Raw genomic sequence first — 19,618 nt, forward strand, 5'->3', positions numbered from 1 at the left:
ATTTGAGGAAAAAATAAAAGATCAAATAAATATGCAATTACATAGATATACAACCTCAATTACGTATATCGCTATCGCACAGAGCATTGCAGTCCTGCGCTGCTTCTCATTTCCAGTCGTGATTACTCTGTTTTCCTCCCAATTTGTGAAGTGTGGTATTGCTTGATATGTCGAAAAATACAGGGGTTTGATCGGCATTTCTGATCTGTCCAAGCTGATGCTGTTTGTTAGAAACGCTGAAATTGTAAAAGCTTCTCAGTGAATTCCTCAGGAAGCGAATGACGAGTCTTTGAAAGTGGTTGCCTGCATGTCATGGATGGTTCGAGGTCAGGCAGTAACTTTTTGGCTTGTTTTCTCGGTGGTAAGTTGTAGTCACGTCTTTTGTTGGCAATCTTAATACACCCATCACAACTGTACTAGAATTTAAGACGCAGGTTATTTTTGAGAAGCAAAAAATGGTTAAAGTGTGTCTTAAACCTGCAGACATTTTTTTTTTTAACAGTGAGGGTCAGAGCATTGGGTTTGAACTACACAGTGCCATCTGGATGGTGCTTCTAGTTTTTCTGGTGTGCTGACAAAAAGAAAATACAGATCAAGTTTATGTTATAGCATGAATCTGTTCAGAAATGCATTATAGAATATGGTATCCGATGCCGATATCCAGTTCACAGGTCACAGCAGCTTGGCGGTAAGTGGGTTTACTGACTGCTCTGACCTGGAGCGAGTGAGATTCTTCTTCTATCTACTGTAGGTGGTTATTGGAGTAAGATGCCTGTATGCAGAGTTTGTATTCATGCAGTGGGAATACTGCTTTCAGTATGTTGCATGCCATTTAAGACTTTCTTAGTTAGCCACTGTGGCTAAAATAACTTGGCATTTTTTAGCCACACTGGATAAACTTAAGCCACACCAAAGAATATTAAAGAAAAACGTAAAACTGTTTTATTGTACACAATACAATAAACATTGACTAGAACTGTATCCAGCAACCCTCTCCCCTGAACACCACACTCACACAGGCTTCCCTAAACACAAATAATATAGGTGAGCTTTTCAGCTTCCAGTGCAAGTCTGAATGACAAACAGCACACTGACATTGGTAGAATTCATAATACAGGTAATGTCTGCCTTTTACAACTTCACAAAGCTGAAATAATAACATTCTACTGCATGATTTTTGTAGACATTTGTTTACATTGTGTTCAGTGTAAACATTTTGTATAACCTGGTTATAAACATACTATTTAAGCAAGAAAGTGTATTGTAGTTGAAAACACATAGATATTTAAGTGCCAGACCCTGCCCTACACACAAACCGTATATTTAAAGATATTTCAAGTGCACTATTCCCATTTAATCAGTGCCGAACCTAGGCCCACGTGAAGAAACGAGCTTGCAGATTGCAGATTTCCTAAACTGTCGATTGGTTTGCAGATATTCATGCGCTGTACCTTCACATTATTTTTGACGGTGTCACGGTTTTCATTCCACTGCAGAACGGTAAAGCGAAACTGCCAGTAGACAGTGCTATAGTGTATGTTAATATAAATGCCTCCCAAGCTTGTGATATTAAGTAGGATTGTACAGCCACGACTGTTGAAACCTGTTTTTCACCTGGGACTACTGACAGTAATGTTGCACCGATTCTGACATTAATACTCAATAAAACTTAGGACACTTAGGAGGCAGTGTGGTCTAGTGGTTAAAGTCCAGAGCTTGTAACCAGAAGGTTCAAATCCCACCTCTGCCACTGACAGACTCACTGTGTGACCCTGAGCAAGTCACTTCACCTCCTTGTGCTCCATCCTGCGGATGAGATGTTAAATCAATGTCCTATTGGAGACTCTGCATATAGTTCACAGATCACAGCCTACTTCTGTAAAGCGCTTTGTGATGGTGGTCCGTTATGAAAGGCGCTATATAAAAAGAGATGTTATAAATCCATAGTGAGACGAATCCTTCTTTTTAAAATAATAAATGTGTTTATTCTTTTATTAATTGCTCCTCTTCCAAATCTTCTTGGGACCATTCTGTTACTATTTCCAAACTATTATTCAGCATATTTTAAAGAGGTAACAAGCTGCGACTGATTATCACAGTCATATTTTGTTTCTAATTAGAACTTCTGTCCCGCCAAACGCAGTGTTGGTGTGTATGTTTTGTAATCAAGCTAAGTCTGTATTGATTCATCTACCAGCACATGTTTGAAGTAAGCATGCTGGCATAGTCTTACATAAGTACATTTTTCAAAGCCTTTGCCACAGTGGCGAACTTGTTGATAATTGATTGAGCCACACAGGGAAACGTTTCACTTGTGGCAAGTGGCTAACGGGAACATAGGTACGTTAAAGATTTATCATATGTGGTTAATACTTCTAGTGAAAGCCTGTTTTAGTGCAAGAGCCAAAATGTTATGTGCCTTGGCTTTGAGTTTTACTCAGATATGTGAAACAGATTTTGGGGTTAGTAATCAAAGTTAAATACAGGAAACCATGATCGGCTGTAAAAGTGTTCACAAAACCAAAAGTGGACAAACTTGCCATTCTGAAGGAAAGCAGCTTCAATTGAAAACGCATGGAAAAAAGAGTGACGCACGTGACTGGGGTTGGTTTTGCAAGTGTTGCAAAAAAACATTGTGGTCTGGCGGTCAGAGCTAGAGGCCAAGTGATCCTGGTTACAGATCTCTGCTCCAATCAGTGTGAGCCTAGAGGAGGGGCGGTTGTTTTACTTCTTAGTGCCTCTGTCCCTCAGCTGTCAAGATCACAGGCTCAAATCAAAGGATAAGTAGTAAATTACAAGAAGACTGACAGGTCTGCTGGTGACGAGCTGGGTGTATCTGTGGGTCACATCCCAGCCTGGTCCTTCCAGCTGTGAAAGAAGGTTCAAGTAGACACCAGCGCTGCACCTCATGCAGCGTCAAAACTGCTTGCTTCTGCTGCTGGGTTACTCGGTAATACTGTGTAGAAAATATGCATCTAGCTGTACTTCATACCAAATGCTTGTTGTAATGTATAGCCTGTTGGTAGCTGCTGCCTTTGCCTTGCTGTATCTCCCCACTTACGAAAAGTAATAGTTTTCTGCTTTGCAGCGGTAGACACTGTGATGGTTCAAGATGCATCCAATCTACGTTAGCTAGCGAAGTTAAGGAATTTTATGTTTTAAGGGACACCGAACGTAAACTGAGAAATTCTCCTATTGAACAAATAGATGTTGGACAGATATAATCTGATAAGCTCTTGACTGTATCCCGTTCGAAACGTCTAAAGAGGCTAGGATTGTATGATAAAGGCTTGGTGAGGTTCTGTGGAAAGTCAAGGCAGTTCTCGTGTTCACCATGTAGAATGTGACGGACAGACACGATCAGAACATAAGAGTTTTGCAGGAGGACCCAGAAAACTGTTAGACACAGGTAACACGCGTTGAAGTAGTTTTTGACACTTCTACTGCTGTGACTGGGAGACGCACCTAAAGCCTTGAGCAATGACAAACGCTCTAGTTTAATGGGTTTTAATTTAATTCTGCAAAATGCACTTTTCAAAGAGGCAAGCCACATCATAAGAGCAAATCGCCAAGTAAATAAGCAGTAGAAAAAAAAAAATCAGAAGAAAACAGCGAGGTGTACACCCAAAACCTTCGGGATGAGCCAAGGGAAGCTCTGCCAACAACATGCAATTAATCTTGAGTTGGGGAAAATAAAAAACCTTAATTGGATGATAGCGGTTACAAGCCACAGGCAGAGATTTAAAAAAAAATAAATAACTTGCCAAAAACGTTTTTTGTGTGCGTCAGGGTTGAGTTATTATTTGAATTCTTAATTTATCAATCATATAGTGGCTTTATGTTCACTGCCAGGTTTTGTTTGTTTAGTTAGAAAAACAATTGAGGAGGCGGGTGTCGGATTCTTCTTAATTTTAATGTTTAAACTTTAGGATTAAACATGTTTACTGTAAATTAACAGATTTTCTGATTTTTAAAAAAAAAAAAAATTTCCTCGCCAGTGTTTCTTACTACATTAACGTGTAGGAAATGTGCGTGGAAAATACAAAAACAGAATACCTGACGCTGCACGCATCCTGCTGTACAGACACTGCAGCTGGCTTCTCTTTGCACATGTTTGACACTGGTCAAATGTTTAAGAAAAATTCTAAAATGTTTAGCTACTGCAGTGGGAGCTGGGATAAAAAATTGTCCCAAAAAACATGTAAAAACATGTAAAAAGCAGAGAAGCCAACAACAGAAACAACAACTAGGAGTCAGGCAGCGAGAGCTGCTTCGTTGCCAGATTTCCATCTGTACTGTGATCCAGTGTATAATTTTTTTTGTATTAACTGCTATTTATTGAATATTATATTAATTTGGAGATTAAAAACCTGCCTCTCTTGTCCAGGGCATTGGACCCACATTGGGTAACTTTCACCATTGGCGTAGTTGGAGAGATCGATTTCTGCTTGCCCGCAGCAATCCTGTGGCGCTCAGGAAGGAAGTCCCAGCTATAAATCGGTTTGATCCTGATCTGCTGATGGAAGTTGATTTCAAATCTCTTTCCAGTCAATCTCAGTGGCCGATGCAAACCTGATTGTAATTACTAGAGTTCCAAACTTGTCCGTTTAGACCCTCACTAACAGGGCATGAGGCTGGACACCAGGGATTTTTGCATTCGTATACCAATCAGCTTTGAGTGCTGCCTTTGTCTCTCTGCTTACCTGTTTGCAAAACTGTCAGCTCTGTGTCAATGTGGAAAACCGGATTGAAAAAGAACTTCATTGTTGAATCGTTAACCCTGTACATACACAAGTACTACGTCTGAGAAATGTAGGAATCATGGAGTGAGCTTCATTAAATTCAATGACAAGAAATTGGAAAAAAAACTTGGTCAAAACGTTTGTAATGGAATATGTTAGGTTTCTTTCTTTGTATATTTCGACGGAGTATTGCTTGTGCAATATCACCTGATAACGATGGCTCTGTGCTATGAACTAATGTTCTTTATCTCTGCTCGATATGAATAAATGGCAAAAAAAGCTCAGTGTGTCAGAATAAACACTCGCAGCCACAGCACTCCCTGCTCGTTTCCCTGTGGGACTTTATGAAAGGAAAAGGGTGAAGTATTGAAATCAGTGATTTAGTGAAAGGGCCTACAGGAAAATGTACTCTCAGCATGCTTGCCTAACAGTGAATTAACAAAGTGGAGAAATATTGAGGGAGGGAGCGCTGTATGTGTTTGCATTCTGCAGTACATGGATGTAACTGTACAGGGGCAGTGTACAGATGTAGCACTATGAGCGCCTGTACCGTTGAAGCAGTAAAGTTTAAATCGTTGTCTAGTACTGATATGGCTCTGTATGGGTTGATTGTGAGTTACTGGTGTTTTAAGACTGCTGCTACCTATGTCCGCAAACAAAGGCCACTGTTCAGGAAGAAACATTTCCTGCTCTTTTACTATCTGGTTGCTGTGTGTTTGTACCCATTTAACAGTATAAAGAGGAAGCAGGTTCCACTGAAGTGTTGAAGTCTTTAAGACTCAAATGAAAAACCTTTGGGAAAAGTGAAGGAGACACTTGACAGAGTGTGAGGGTATGGAATGGGTTACCTAGTTGTTGAGGGCAGAATCACTGGGGTCCTGCCAGACCCAACTGGACCACATTTTCAGATCAATCAGCCACTAGGAACCGGGCGAGCACTGGTGGGCAGAATGGCCTCCTCTCGTGTTCTAAACAATGACAGCATCTCTCTTTAATAAAATGCATTGGCTTTCATTGGCAACAGTTACTGCTCTAAACAAAGCAAAAGAAGGGAAATCTGTTTCCTGAGTATATATTTAATAAATATCCTGCCGTTAGTGTCTGGAGGTTAATTAGATTATGGGAAAATGTGTGCCTTTTGTTTTTTTTGTAAATTTGTATCTATCTATTTATTTATTTATTTATTTATTCATTCATTTATTTTTTAAGCATTGTGCAGTTGAAGGGTTTTTATTTTTTCTTGGCATGATGTCTCTCTCTCTGTCTCTTGCTCTCTCTTTCTTTCTCTCACATCCACATGCTTTACACCATTGTCATGAATGTACAGTGTAGTTGCACTCCTGCTTGCCTGATATTGGCTGGAGATGCACAGCCAGCACAGTCTAGCAGTTGTCTCTTGCAAATGTATTGCTTTTAAAAAATACGCTGCTGTCTGATTCCTGTTTGCTGACTTGGGCTCCTGTTGTAAACATGATGCCGGGCCTGTCTATGCTATTGAGCTTGCTCATAAGATTATCACTTTGTGATGTCATTTTACTTGCTAAAGCAGCGAGGTCTGTGGAGTGACTCGCTTTGCGGTGAGCTGCTCAGCCAGTTTGCAGGGCTGCTGTTGCTCCACTGTGTGATACTGGAGGAGTCGTAGTAAATCTGCGGTGGAAATCCTCAAGGGCGAGGGTGGGGGAGCTTTCGCAATGCTAGGCTGTGTTTCATTGATCGGTAAGGAATAAATTTTCCATTGCATGTTGCTGCCTACCCAGGTCCACCTGACCACTTCTACATAAATATAAAGGCAGCCCTGTCATATTTTCTCTCTCGTCTCTGCTGCATGGGAACCCCCTTTAGAGAAATAGAGAAGTATGTGGTAGGGTAAGGTAAAATACATTTTAAATATACATTTTCTAAAGTCAGTGATGCATGCTTTACTTCATCAGGTACCAAACTGTGGTGTCTGCAGGTCTTTAACTATTGTGCTCCTCTTCAGTAGCACTGAATATCTTGGTGATTTTCTCTCTCTCTCTCTCTCTCTCTCTCTCTCTCTCTCTCTCTCTCTCTCTCTCTCTCTCTCTCTCTCTCTCTCTCTCTCTCTTATACACACAAACACTGTGTGTGTGGTATGTACAGTACCTGTCAAGTTTTAGTATACCTGCTTGAAACCAGGTTTTTCATGATTTATTATCTATTATTTTAACTGTATAAACTTGTCTATAAACACTTAATATTTTATTATATGATACGTGTACTTATATAAGTTGATAATCATAAGTGAATTGCATTCAAAAATTAAATTTTTAAATGAAAATGTAAATCTTGTCAGTTTCAATGAAATGTTCTCCCAAAGCAAGGGGATTTCAGTCTGATGCCCGTCAGTTAAAAGTCTGAAATGTATAATACGGTGTTAGAACACTGGCCTAAGTATAAAAGTGTCAAATACAAGCTCAGCTAAATGCTACTCGAAGTACAGATGTTTCAACATCAACTGTTCAGAGGAGATTGCGTGAAGCTGGCCTAACTGGAAGAATTGCTGCAAAGAAACCATTGTTAAGAGTGCAGAATAAGAGGAATAGACTTGCCTGGGCCAAAAAACACAGAATCTGAACGTTTGTGGAGTGGAAGTCGGTCTTATGGACTGTTGAGTTAAAATTTGAAATATTTGGGTCCAACCGCAGAGTATTTGTAAGACGCAGAGAGGGTGAGCGCATGACTTCTGAATGTGTGGTTCCCACTGTCAAGCATGGAGGAGGCAGTGTCATGGTCTGGGGTTGCCTTGCTGGTGACAGAGTTAGTGATCTTTACCAAGTCCATGGCAAGCTCAACCAGCATGGCTATCATAGCATACTTCAGAGGCATGCCATTCCATCAGGATTACGGCTAGTTGGGCAGTCCTTCGTTCTTCAGCAAGATAATGACCCGAAACACACCTCAAAGTTGTGCAAGAACTATCTGGCGAAGAAGGAAAGTGAAGGACAACTCAATCTAATGACCTGGCCTGTCCAGTCTCCAGACCTCAATACCATAGAACTTGTATGGGACGAACTGGACAGAAGAGTCAAAGTAAAGCTATCTACAAGTTTTCTGAATTGCTGCAGAAGAGCTGGGAAGACATGTCTGGTGATTTCCTGCTGAAACTTGTTAACTGAATGCCTCTAGTTTGTGAGGCTGTTATTAAGGCAAAGGGTGGCTATTTTGAGGAATCCAAGATTTAGAGACAATTTTCAATTTGTGAACATTGCTTTGATACTCCTTTTGTTTTGTATATTGTAACATGTGTTTTCATTTTCAAGTATTTACAGAAATGTATACGGCGTAAAACATTGTCAATTATGAAAAAAACCTAGTTTCCAGCAAGTGTACTCAGACTATTGACTGGTACTGGATGGATGTATGGATGGAAGGAGCACAAGGAGGTTTAGTGACTTGTGAAGACAGGACCGAGTCAGTGGCTGCGCTGGGATTTGAACCGGTTATAAGCCAGTTCCATGGTTATAAGCCAGTTTCTTTAACCACTGGATCACACAGCCTCTTAAGCTTTTACAGTATGTGTGCATGTGCCTGTCTGTTGATGTGTGTCTGTGTGTATAGGTCCGAATGGTTTAGAGAGTGGAATCGCAAGCTATGCTGTGCAGTGCAGGCATAGGGCGGAAGGCGAGGGAGGAAGCTAGGAGTACGGCAGGTTGAGTAGGTACAGGGAGACACTGGTTTCTCCTGGCTCCTCCTCTTCTCAATGATTCTGTTTCTCCTGGCTCCTCCTCTTCTCAGTGATTCTGTTTCTACTGGTTTCTCAATGATTCTGTTTCTCCTGGCTCCTCCTCCTTCTCAGTGATTCTGTTTCTACTGGCTTCTCAATGATTCTGTTTCTCCTGGCTCCTCCTTTTCTCACAATTCTTTCTTCTGGCTCCTCCTTTTCTCAACGATTCTTCTGGCGCCTCCTCTTCTCAACGATTCTTTCTTCTGGCTCCTCCTCTTCTCAGTGATTCTGTTTCTACTGGCTCCTCCTCAGTGATTCTGTTTCTGTGAGGTGCTAGAAGTGGGGCAGACCAGACTTGACTTTGTGTAGGGTTGGAAGTAAGACTCCTGTTTTATAGAACTGTTTGAGCCATTCCTTTCTTCACAAAGTGAATCTAGTTGGTCACACCAGAGCTCTGGTTTCTTAAAGTATTGGTGTGTTGCGAGTCTCAGGTCATATTAGTGAGTGAATACATTTCTTACAAAATGCAAATCTGTAAACAAAAATGCAAGTGGTTAATGAAATATTTGAGAAAAAAGGAAGTAGAAGTTAATTACATGTTACTTTCTTGATAATGACGATAAAACTTTATTTTTATGAGAACAAACAAATGTTTTGATTTTATTCCATAATATGTTGCCTACAGTACACTATCAAACAATTATTTGTGTAATTCAATTTTTTTCTTTAGATTTTAAATCTTAAAATTGCATGTTGTAAGTTATGCCTTTCCGTCTGGATAACAAATGTAAAGTTCAATGTAATTTGAGCTTTATCTAAAAGGGTTGGCTGTGCATACTTTTTGCATTGATCACATTTCTAAAATATCTGTGTAACATTGTATAAAATGTACTGGCATAATTCTGTGCAAAATAAATAAGCACCTGGCATGTGAAGAGTTGCTGTATTCTGCTTGACATTGTGCTTACCATTGTGCTGTTTATGTTTACCATTGAATCAGCAAACTGTGACCACACCTGTGTGAGTGCGGCTTTAGTAAGCTATTTGTTGTTCAGATTATACTATTCATTCAAATATCTCTTGCACTTGACTACTTGTAAAACATACAGCAGACCAAGAGCCAGCAATGTGAGCCGTGGGACCCTGCTAAATCTGCTCTATCACACGTATTCCAGCATGAAGAAAGTCTCGCCTGAGTGTGAGCGTTCGCTCAGGCTGCTCTAGGGTCCCTTGTGGCAGCCATGGAGGGGAGGCGAGCTTCCGTTCATGCTCTGCACTGCACAGTGCTTCATAGACAGTAGAACCGCTCAGCAAATTGGGATTCAAACTTTAATAGCATTCTTCTGCAACAGTATTGAGCATATTATAATTTGTGGATGGGGTGGGGGGGTTTTGGAGAGGTATGTCTGTCTGTATGTATGTTTATGCATTTGATATATCTAGTTGCACATGGGCCTAATTAACTTCTGTATACATGTGGTTTTATAGATAGAAATGAGTACATTGTGGCAATAACAGCATAGAAAGCAACTGACTCTGCCTGTTACTCGGTTTTAAAAAACAGTTCTTTTTAAAGAGAGATCCCCTGTGTGGGAGTGAGGATAATGCTGTAGTGTCCATTTAACACTGTTTTTAATTTGCATTTGTTTTTTTGTTTGTTTTTTTCAGATAATGTTTGCGAAGTGTCGCCTATGGCTGCTAACTCAAGGACTGTTTTCTCAAGTCACATCCAGCAATTAAGCTAAAAACACCAAATTCTGCTACAAGATGATTAGCCCTTGCTGCTGCTGCTGCTAACACATGATAAAGGAGTACTGTATAACTGGAGGAGAGAAATAAATAAGGAATTGCTTTCACCTGAAAGAACAAGATGACTAGATAAATGTATATATAAACATATATATATAACTGGCAAAGCCCATGTAAACCCGCTTTTCCAAAACTTTTTTCTTTTGCGCTGTTAGAACGAGCCATCTACGGGTTTGCACCTAACCATCCCTTTCCACCCCTACCCCCCTCCCCCACCCAGACCTCCACTGCTAATGAAATCTTGCCAAAAGCCGAAGGACGGGCACACGATACAGGGTGCTGCTGGGATGGCCCAGGAGGAGAGCCGTCGAACCCAAGTCCCACCACCTTACTATCACGATGCAGCCCAGGAGCTTGACCTGTCCACCAAGCTCTACAAGAGGGAGTGCGGCGGGAAGCCGTATTCTGTGCTGGTGGACAACAAGATGAGCAAGAGCTCCCTGGTAGAGGTGCTGCCCCAGCAGCAGCAGCAGCAGCAGCAACCCTACTACAGGGAAGGGGGCAAGGGGACACAGGCGGAAGAAGGAAGAGAAGGAGCAGGGCAGCCCTTAACTGGGGACAGGGAAGGCTCGGAGGAGACAGAGGAGGAGGAAGATGATGAGGAAGAAGTGGAGCAGCAGCAGCAGCAGGAGGAGCAGCAGCAGTCTTTCAAGAGGGAGCAGATCATCGTGGAGGTGAACCTCAATAACCAGACTCTGAACGTCTCCAAGGGCGAGAAGGGCCTGCCCTCGCAGTGCGTGATGAAGTGTAGTGATGATGAGGAGGAGGAAGAGGGGATCAACGAGAGCCAGGAGGAGGAGGAGGAGGAGGAGGAGGCAGAGGAGAATGGGAGGCAGAAGGGGAGAGCCAAAAAGGCGAAGAGAAGCAGTGCCCACCCCCCACGCAGGATCAGAAGGGCGGCCATGGCAGCTGCCAGCGCGGTGGCGTCCTGCATGAACAGGAGGGGCCGCAGGAAGAGCTCGGAGCTCCCCAAGAGGAAACGCAGGGCTACGCCCCGCGAGAGCAAGGGCTCCCCTGCCACACCCCCCTCCCCCTCCTCCTCTTCCTCCTCCTCCTCCTCCTACCCCACTAGTGCCAACGCTGCCTCTGCCTCTCAGAAAGCCAAGAGTGGGGTGGGGGGCGAGGAGAAGGAGCCGCTGACCTGCGAGAAGTGCCCGCGGGTCTTCAACACACGCTGGTACCTGGAGAAGCACATGAACGTCACCCACCGACGCATGCAGATCTGCGACAAATGTGGGAAGAAGTTTGTGCTGGAGAGCGAGCTGGCGCTGCACCAGCAGACCGACTGCGAGAAAAATATCCAGGTGAGGAGGCAGAGGGTCGGGGACAGGGAGGGTTAGAAACCAGCTCCCCACTGGAACCTGCTAGCAGCTACACTTCGATCCCGCACTCCAACACAAAGCATTCTGAACATTTAAAACCACCACAGTTTCTATTTAAACAGATTCAGTACGCTCACATCGGTCTACTTTTTAGTTGAATGACTTCAAATATGTTTAAATGTTCTGCGGTTACCTCAAGTTGAATGTATTTTCTCTTGCACTCTTTGTCTGACAGGCTCCCTGACACAGTGCGCGAGAAAAACACTCAACTTGATGAGAGCTAGCCAGCCGACACTTGGAAACCTGCAGTGCACTCGGGCGGTCTTCTACTGTACTCACACTTACTAGAGGGGCGGTGGGGAGGGTCAAGGCTTGTGTTCATTAAATCATTCATTGTTTAATGTACTTGTGCGACTTGCTGCAGAATGCATTTTGTAATGCATCAGCAGACCAGACTGGCAAAAGAACTTATTGCAGTAGTGCCAACACAAACAGGGCTTTTCATCCAGTTGTGATGTTCGGTATATACTGGGTGGCAAGAGGTTACAGAACTAATGACAGTGCAGTAGTGTATATCTGATTCTCTTCTACTGCCGTTCCTGGTGCCCAGGCAATAGAAGACACACACATTTCACAGAGATGATAATATGCATGATTATTTTTTTTTGTTTGTTTCTGTAGGCTTGGTGAAATAAGGAAAATGAAAAATACAGATCAGGACTGGGATTGTTGTTTTTTTTTTTTTTTTTTTTTTATATATACTGGTACCACAAATAGCTGTAATGAACTTCCCCGACTGTACCAGCTAGTTGACTTGGCAGAGAAACAAACTGTTATTTTACAACCCTCTAGTGACTGTAGTGGTACTGCAGGCATTGAGCAGAAGGAGGACTGCTTCCTTATAGCTGCTGTATAGGTCACTGCAGCAAGTGTGGAATGCCTTTATCCTGGTTGGTAGGCAGTATCTGAGAAGATCATTTTTATTGAAAAGTTCACCCGCCGGGTATCCAGCTGGAAGAACGACTTTTAAAGCCTACTGGCTTTTGGAGTTCTGTGCCAAATACGTATTGGTTTCAGTTGTCTGTTTGATCAGTCATGCATTTTAAGCCTGAGAAAGGACTTCAGCATACAGCACTAATCGTCAGCTTAGATCGGGACTTTGACTAGTCCATTCCAGAGCCTTGATTTTATTCTCTCTTAACCTGAAGTAGATTTTGATGTGTGCTTTTGCATCGTTGTTGTGTTGAAAAGTCCAGTTGCAATTTAAACCAAGTTTTGTAGCAGAGGGTTTCAGGTGATTGGCCATTATCTTTTGGTATGCTATGGAATCTATTTTACCGTGTACTGGAACTAGATTTCCTGCGCCATTAGAGGAAAAACATCCCCACTGAAGGGTATTACCACCTCCGTGCTTGACAGTAGTAGGGTGTTCTTTTCTTGGTACGCCTCACAAGACTTCCTCCAAACGTAACAACTATCGGTGTGACTAAATAGCTCATTTTTTGTTTCATCACTCCACAGAACCTTTGATCAGAACTCATATTCATCATTCAAATGCCGTTTTGCGATTGTCCTTGTGACGTTTTCCTAACAGTATGGTATACTTGTATGTATGTGTATATGTATGTATATATATATATATATATATATATATATATATATATATATATATATATATATATATATATATATATATATATATATATAAAATCTGACTAAGTAATATATTAAACGTCATTTGCAGTTAAATTTTTAATAAAACATTTTTTTGGAAGAAGCAGCCAATCATATAGTCATTGAACGTGCACACAGTCACAGTGCTGTGTACTTTATTTTTTGCAAATTTCTACTTGCACATTACTGCAGGCATTACAGATTTCAAGGTGTGTTACAGTGAGCATAGCTGGCTGCTTCAACCTACAGTGCCCAAGGCATGTACAAATATAAGTCTCCTTTCACCATAACTAGTCATTTTTTCTACATGAGTTCTTAATAGTTCTTCAGTGGCTGCTGTTTGGTATACACTTGGAATGAAGCTGACAAAACCAGGCTGCAGCACAGGGTTCATTTCAAACTTCATTGTGGCCTTGCAGTTTGTTCACAGCCTCAGCCATACTGTAAAATGAATTGAGGTTGTCATTCCAGTTCCTCAACTTTCCCATTTGTCTGCTGACGCTTGCGCCACTGCGGTCCCTGCATGTTAATCAGAGCAGCTGCAATTTAAATTGGAGATTGTTAACTTGGTTTGGAATTGATATGCCGCTAGTATTGTTTGTTTTGTTTCTTTTATGGTGCAGGCTTGGAAACAATTAGACTTTGTGATGATTGTTGAGCTGCTAAAAAGCAGAATTACTTGTGCACTGGGGCCAAGCTGCCACTAATACAATATTTCTCCTTGTGCAGCCTGCATGTAGATTCTCTCTGATCAGCAAGCTGGGGAAGAGAGGTACTCCTGTGCGTGTTTTCTCAAATGACCTTTCGTCCTCTCTTCAGGTAGTGTGAGACAGCCGAGACTGAATTAGCCAGCACGTAGCATATTGGTTCAAATACAAATCCAGCATTCAGCTTCAGTGTGAGCCCTACTTTGTGTTGCTCGGTGCTTGGAGACCTTGGCTGTGGTGTGGAAGGAAGTGGGCTGGGTTTGCTGCCAGTTGACCCGGGGTCTTGAGTCTTGGTTCAATCAAATGTGACAGGAGCTGAGTTTGTGCCTCCCTCTCCAGGCAAACTGAGCCCAGGCACGCACACGCTCACACGTACCATATTGTGCATGCCTTGGAAACCTACAGGATTTTCATGGGGTTGAAATCCAGACAGCTGGCTATGTGTCTCAATTAAAGAGAGAGCGAGAGAGAAAGAATGTAGTGAAAAAGCAAGTAACATCAACGCCACTTTCTGTACACCCAGCATTGTACATCGGTCTATGTTCACCAGTGACACAAAAGTTGTTTACATCAGTTATAGAATGCAGAACCAAGAGTTTAAATCCATAATCGCATGTAGAGAACTGGTTTAAAAAAAATAAAGGAAATGCATTAATAGAGTAAATGCAAACTTAACCACAGTTTGTTTGGTTGCCGCAGTTGCCATCAGTTTTGATGCCAGGGCATTTGAGAAGTAGCGAATGTAGAATAGAGCATTTTCAATTGCTGTCTTGCGCTGATTAGATGAACAGTTCCCCCTGGTGGCCCATACTCACATTTTTTTCTTTTTTTTTTTTTTTTTGTGACCAATTATTATTTGTATTTATTTTCCTCCCAATTTGGAATGTCCAATTATGTTTTTTTTCTTTTCGCGGGCTACTGGTCCCGGGGAACAGAGACCAGCCCTGCTTCTTATCCACTCTGAATGTTCGCTGTTGAGCGTTGAGGAGAAGCGGTTCCTCAAAGTTCGGCCCCTTTTGCACAGCCTGGATGCAAACTGGCAACGTCCGAACTGTGTGACTCATCCTGCATCCTGCCACAGTGGCAGCGTTTTGACTGGATGAGCCACTCGGACACCCCCATACTCCATTTTTGAACACTGAACTGACTTTTGACTTCATTTGATAGTTTTGAAGAGCAGTCAAGGCTGTAGAATACATAGTGTTCTTTATTTTCGATTTTTATCTTAAAAAAAAAAAAAAAATAATAATTCTGTGAATTTTTCGGAGTTTATTTTACATATAATAAAATAGGGATAAAATTGGTAGTAAATCGTTTTTAATTGAAACATCGGTGGGGGGAGGATCTTAGTATGCACACTTTACATGTGGGATGTGATGCGTGACAGTTCTGGTTTCTGATTAAGTTTAATGTCCCTGGCATGTATGATGAAGCAGAATCTGTGCAAGTCGAAGCCACATCCCAAGTTAGCTGGTACTTTGTGAACGTTTGAGCAGGCGCTATGCTGATAGAGTTAGTATCTGCAGAAGGTATGAACATGGCATCAGCACAAAACAAGCCAGGTTTATTCACCTTGAAATCGTAAAAAGAAAAGAATTGACAGAACTGGGCTGCGTCAAAAATATCTTTTGTCTTTTGAATACTCATAAACTGATTTACGTCTTCTCCCCATTCCTCATCCACTAAAAATATGTTTCAGTTTAGTTTTTTATCAGACTTTGATTGGCTAACATAATCAGATGATAGCGTGTTTGAAGTGACAGAGAACTACGTTTGAATGTTATTTGATCTTCTGTCGTCTAAACGTACCTGCTGTACAGTGTAGGGCTGCCTATTACAATGTCGGAGTCAAAATAAAAAAGCATTTTAATCATAATATTGTTCATTTCTTAGAAAATAGTACAGGGAAAATATTGAATAGTAGACAAAAATCGTGTATACATCAGTAAAAACCAACGCCCAGATAAAAAATAAAAAAAAATCCTGTAAGTTTTTGATAAAATTCGGAATAAACCGGGAACACTGAGAATACTAGAACATGCATTTTGGATGCGCCTTATAATTAAAATATTAGATAAACCGAATTTAACAAAAACATGGTCAGAAAATAAATAAACCATAGTTGTAAATTCTCCATGCTCTTTTACTCCAGTTCATCACGAGGACCCCGTAATGTTTCCAAGCCAGAAATAAACCACTCTGAGATTTCATTGAGGGGATTGCTAGGAGTCTGAAACTGTTCTTTAACACTTTCAGGCATGCTGATCTCATATGGCAGATTTAACAAAAAAAAAAGTTCTAGTCTTTATACAGGGAAATTGAAAATTAAATGTCAGTGGAAATATTTTTGTGTCCAAATCTATCCCCTCCCCCTCCCGTTATTGTCCGTATTTCATGCATGAAAGGCTAAACACTGCAGATCTCGTCCCTTTGAACCCAGCGTGACAGAAGGAACATCCTTGGCCGAATGTTTTGGGTGCAAATTCTGCTTTTGAACTGTCTTAGATGTATATTTTGGTAATACAACAACAACAACAACAGCAAAAAATAATTCTGCACTGTAAACCATAAAGTCAGCCACAGTGACAGGTGTGGACAGTGGTTTCAGACTTCTACTGCATGACTGTCAAATTCCCTGACACCGCCAGGGCTTAACCTTCAGATCATTTCAGCAGTCTGTATGCAGCAGGGGCTTCACAGTAAAAAAACACATTGTCCAAAATACTGTGCAAAAACACCAGAGATGTAAGTTGCATCCCCTCAAACTCAGTGGCCTCTCCCCAGCACTGCTGTTGTCTGGAGGTGAAAGGTAGAGAAAGCGTGCAAACTCCAGTCGGCTCGCCACCTGCTCTCTAAACACGGCCCTGTCCTCCTGACGTTCACACTCAGTAATAAAGTGATTTACTGTTTCATCTCTGTGAAGGGCACTGTTTGAGAGCCAAGACTTGCAGGGTGTATCACCTGCAGCAATGGCCACGTTCTCCACAGCCAGACAGCAAGCATGCAAGGCACTGAATACATTGCAGTCACAAATTAGCAGCATCTCACACCTGTAGTGCACACTTCTTCAGAGTCAATGGGCTTCTATGCAAATGGCGTCTTTGACTACTGGTGTAGCGATGATCTTGACATGAGTGATCATATTGTGATCTACAAAATGATATTGCAAAAGTCTACCACAAGCCATAATAGCAGTACAGTATTTTTCAACTTGTCAGTTTTCCGTTTAAAAGCAGTGTGTAATTCAATATGTTATCTTAACATTCAGCAGGTTTCATTAGACTTTATGAAGCAAAGTGAGTTGATTCTAAAAGGGAATCCCAAAGCACTTTTGAAACTTAACAAACTAGTGAAAATGAGGCAAGATTTATTAAAAGAAACAAAGAAATGTCTCCTTCAGGTTTTTACTTACAAACGTGTGACTTCAACAGTTCAAAACCGAGGGTCTTTCGCAAGTTGTGTAAAGGCATGTTGGCAAAAAAAAAACCCTTTGTAAAGGATATACAGCGGTTTGTACCAGTAGATGGCAGTAGAGCTGTGTACGGTTTCAGTCTGATTTTAACCTACAACAAAACAAATGGGGGAAAAGTGGTGGACGCAGGGTCCGAGAATTTGGAAAAAAATATTTATCTGTATTGTTGTAGCTATCAGTCCCAGTAATTCAGTTTTGATCCCTTGTTTCAACAGTTATAGCTATTCTCTTAATTATGTTTATGTTTAAAACACACACGCACACACATTTTACTATCTATCTATCTCTCTATCTATGGTATGCATGTATGTATGTATGTGTGTGTATGTTTTCTTCCCCTATAACTGTTTGCGTGGAGGCTGATATTGGGTACTGTTTAGTTGGCGTCTCTTTTTCAAACTCTGCAACCTTTGTATCCTTGAGATCGCTCAATACTGCAAAACAGTTTCCCACTGCCTTGATGGAAGAGTAAAGCCCGAGACAGACAGAGGGGTACGGCGCGGCACCGCTGGACATTTTCACGGTGCGGTACCGCCAGTCTGCACCCGGACACGTAGGAGCGGTATCCACTGTGTGGTACAGTAGTTATCAGAACCACGCTGTAGGCTATGTACTCGAATATAATTTACATATCTGGCCGAAAGTTTAGCATCACCTAGTAAAATATTAGGATGTAGACATAATTTAAAAAAAAAACAAAACAAACCATAATTTCGATATATTACATAACATCATGCATTCTAGAAATTCCGAAATGGAGGCAGTGTCATCTGGTGATTAAAGTCCCGGGCTTGTAACCAGAAGGTCACTACGGCCCTCAGCTTAAGAACCCAATACAAAACAACTAGCCTTTAATCTTTGGCAAATCATATTTTTAAAACCTTTTTTTTTTTTTTTTTTTTTTTTTTTCCCCTTCAACAGAAATTGAACTTCATGAAGTCGATTTATAATCTGCGAAGTGTGTGGATTATAAAGAAATTCCTAAATATATTTACAAACTAGAGCGACACAAGATACAGCTGTAGCATGGGTCTGTGAATTTTCGAACACCATTTGTATGTGCATCTTTTAGCAAACTTTGAGTCAGTAGCGCGGCTCGGCTCTGCAGTGGAAAAACAACCCAGGCTCCCCTTAACCGCCCCGTGAGGGCTTGGTACGGCCTGGCGCGGCTCTGTTGGACAGTGGGGGAAAAAAGGCATTATAAACTAGTCGAGCAGGTGAACGTTTCTGTATGTGCTGCCTTCATGTTTGTCTGATTGGTTTCTTGTAAGTTTTACCGTCTGCTTGAGTGACTGTGGTCAACATTGTGAGCCGGAGCTCCTCTGCTAGAGCGGAGAGGTGGGGTGCACCACCAATTTAAGGAAGTGGTAGGGTGCTGTATTTCCAAGTAACGTACACTGGCATTTTGTTCACAGTGCGTCTCCTGTAATAAGTCCTTCAAGAAGCTGTGGTCCTTGCATGAGCATATCAAGATTGTCCACGGTTATGCAGAGAAGAAGTTTGCCTGCGAGATCTGCGAGAAGAAGTTCTATACCATGGCTCATGTTCGGAAGCACATGGTTGGTGAGTTCAGGGACTGGGAGAGTTACCTGTGCAAAACAGGAACACTTATAAACATACTTCATTGTAAATGGTAAGGCAAAAAGCCTACTATAGTGGACAACTCTGTAACTGATAACTGATCCTGCTGAATGAATGCGCAATTTCAAAACAATCGTTTTAGACTTCATAAAACTGTACAGGGTATGCACAGGCCTATGTATTCTGTAATTGAGATCACATACAACAGATACAGTTGCAAGAGCATGATTTACTCCCCAAATTCATCATAGTGCAAAACTGTATTATTACAAGCCTTGATATTTCAGCAAGCGATATGCAAATTTAAAAACAGCTCTGCTTATTGCAGCCTCACTTCAAGACTCCTCGTTAACTTTTCAGAGTAAAAAACAGTGAGTGTCTGCTGACACCAGGGAAGTGAACTTGAGAAAGCTGCATGGTGCCAAAGTGCCCTGTTGTCAGTAGTTAATAAAGTATACACCATCCACCTGTGTTCACATGTATTTCTTTACTTCCAGATTGAACTAGAGATAGAAGCTGAATACACCCACTCATAGCTAAAAATATGTGGATCCTCAGCTTTACACAACAAGATCCAGCTGCAGCATCCTTGCCTGTACTGCCTCGAACACAGGCAGTGATTTCTG

At 41.6% G+C, this 19,618-nt stretch overlaps 1 protein-coding gene across 1 annotated transcript in view; it reads left to right on the forward strand.

Moving 5' to 3' along the window:
- Nucleotides 1-19,618, forward strand: part of LOC121301916 (zinc finger protein 652-like) — a 36,860-nt gene that overhangs the window by 12,570 nt on the left and 4,672 nt on the right. Inside the window, 2 exon segments of the mRNA XM_041231635.1 lie at nucleotides 10,096-11,540; nucleotides 18,827-18,974. Coding sequence (XP_041087569.1) covers nucleotides 10,470-11,540; nucleotides 18,827-18,974 — 1,219 coding nt within the window. The 5' untranslated portion in view covers nucleotides 10,096-10,469.

Source organism: Polyodon spathula, chromosome 28 (genome assembly GCF_017654505.1).
Source record: "Polyodon spathula isolate WHYD16114869_AA chromosome 28, ASM1765450v1, whole genome shotgun sequence".
Taxonomy (NCBI): Eukaryota; Metazoa; Chordata; class Actinopteri; order Acipenseriformes; family Polyodontidae; genus Polyodon; species Polyodon spathula.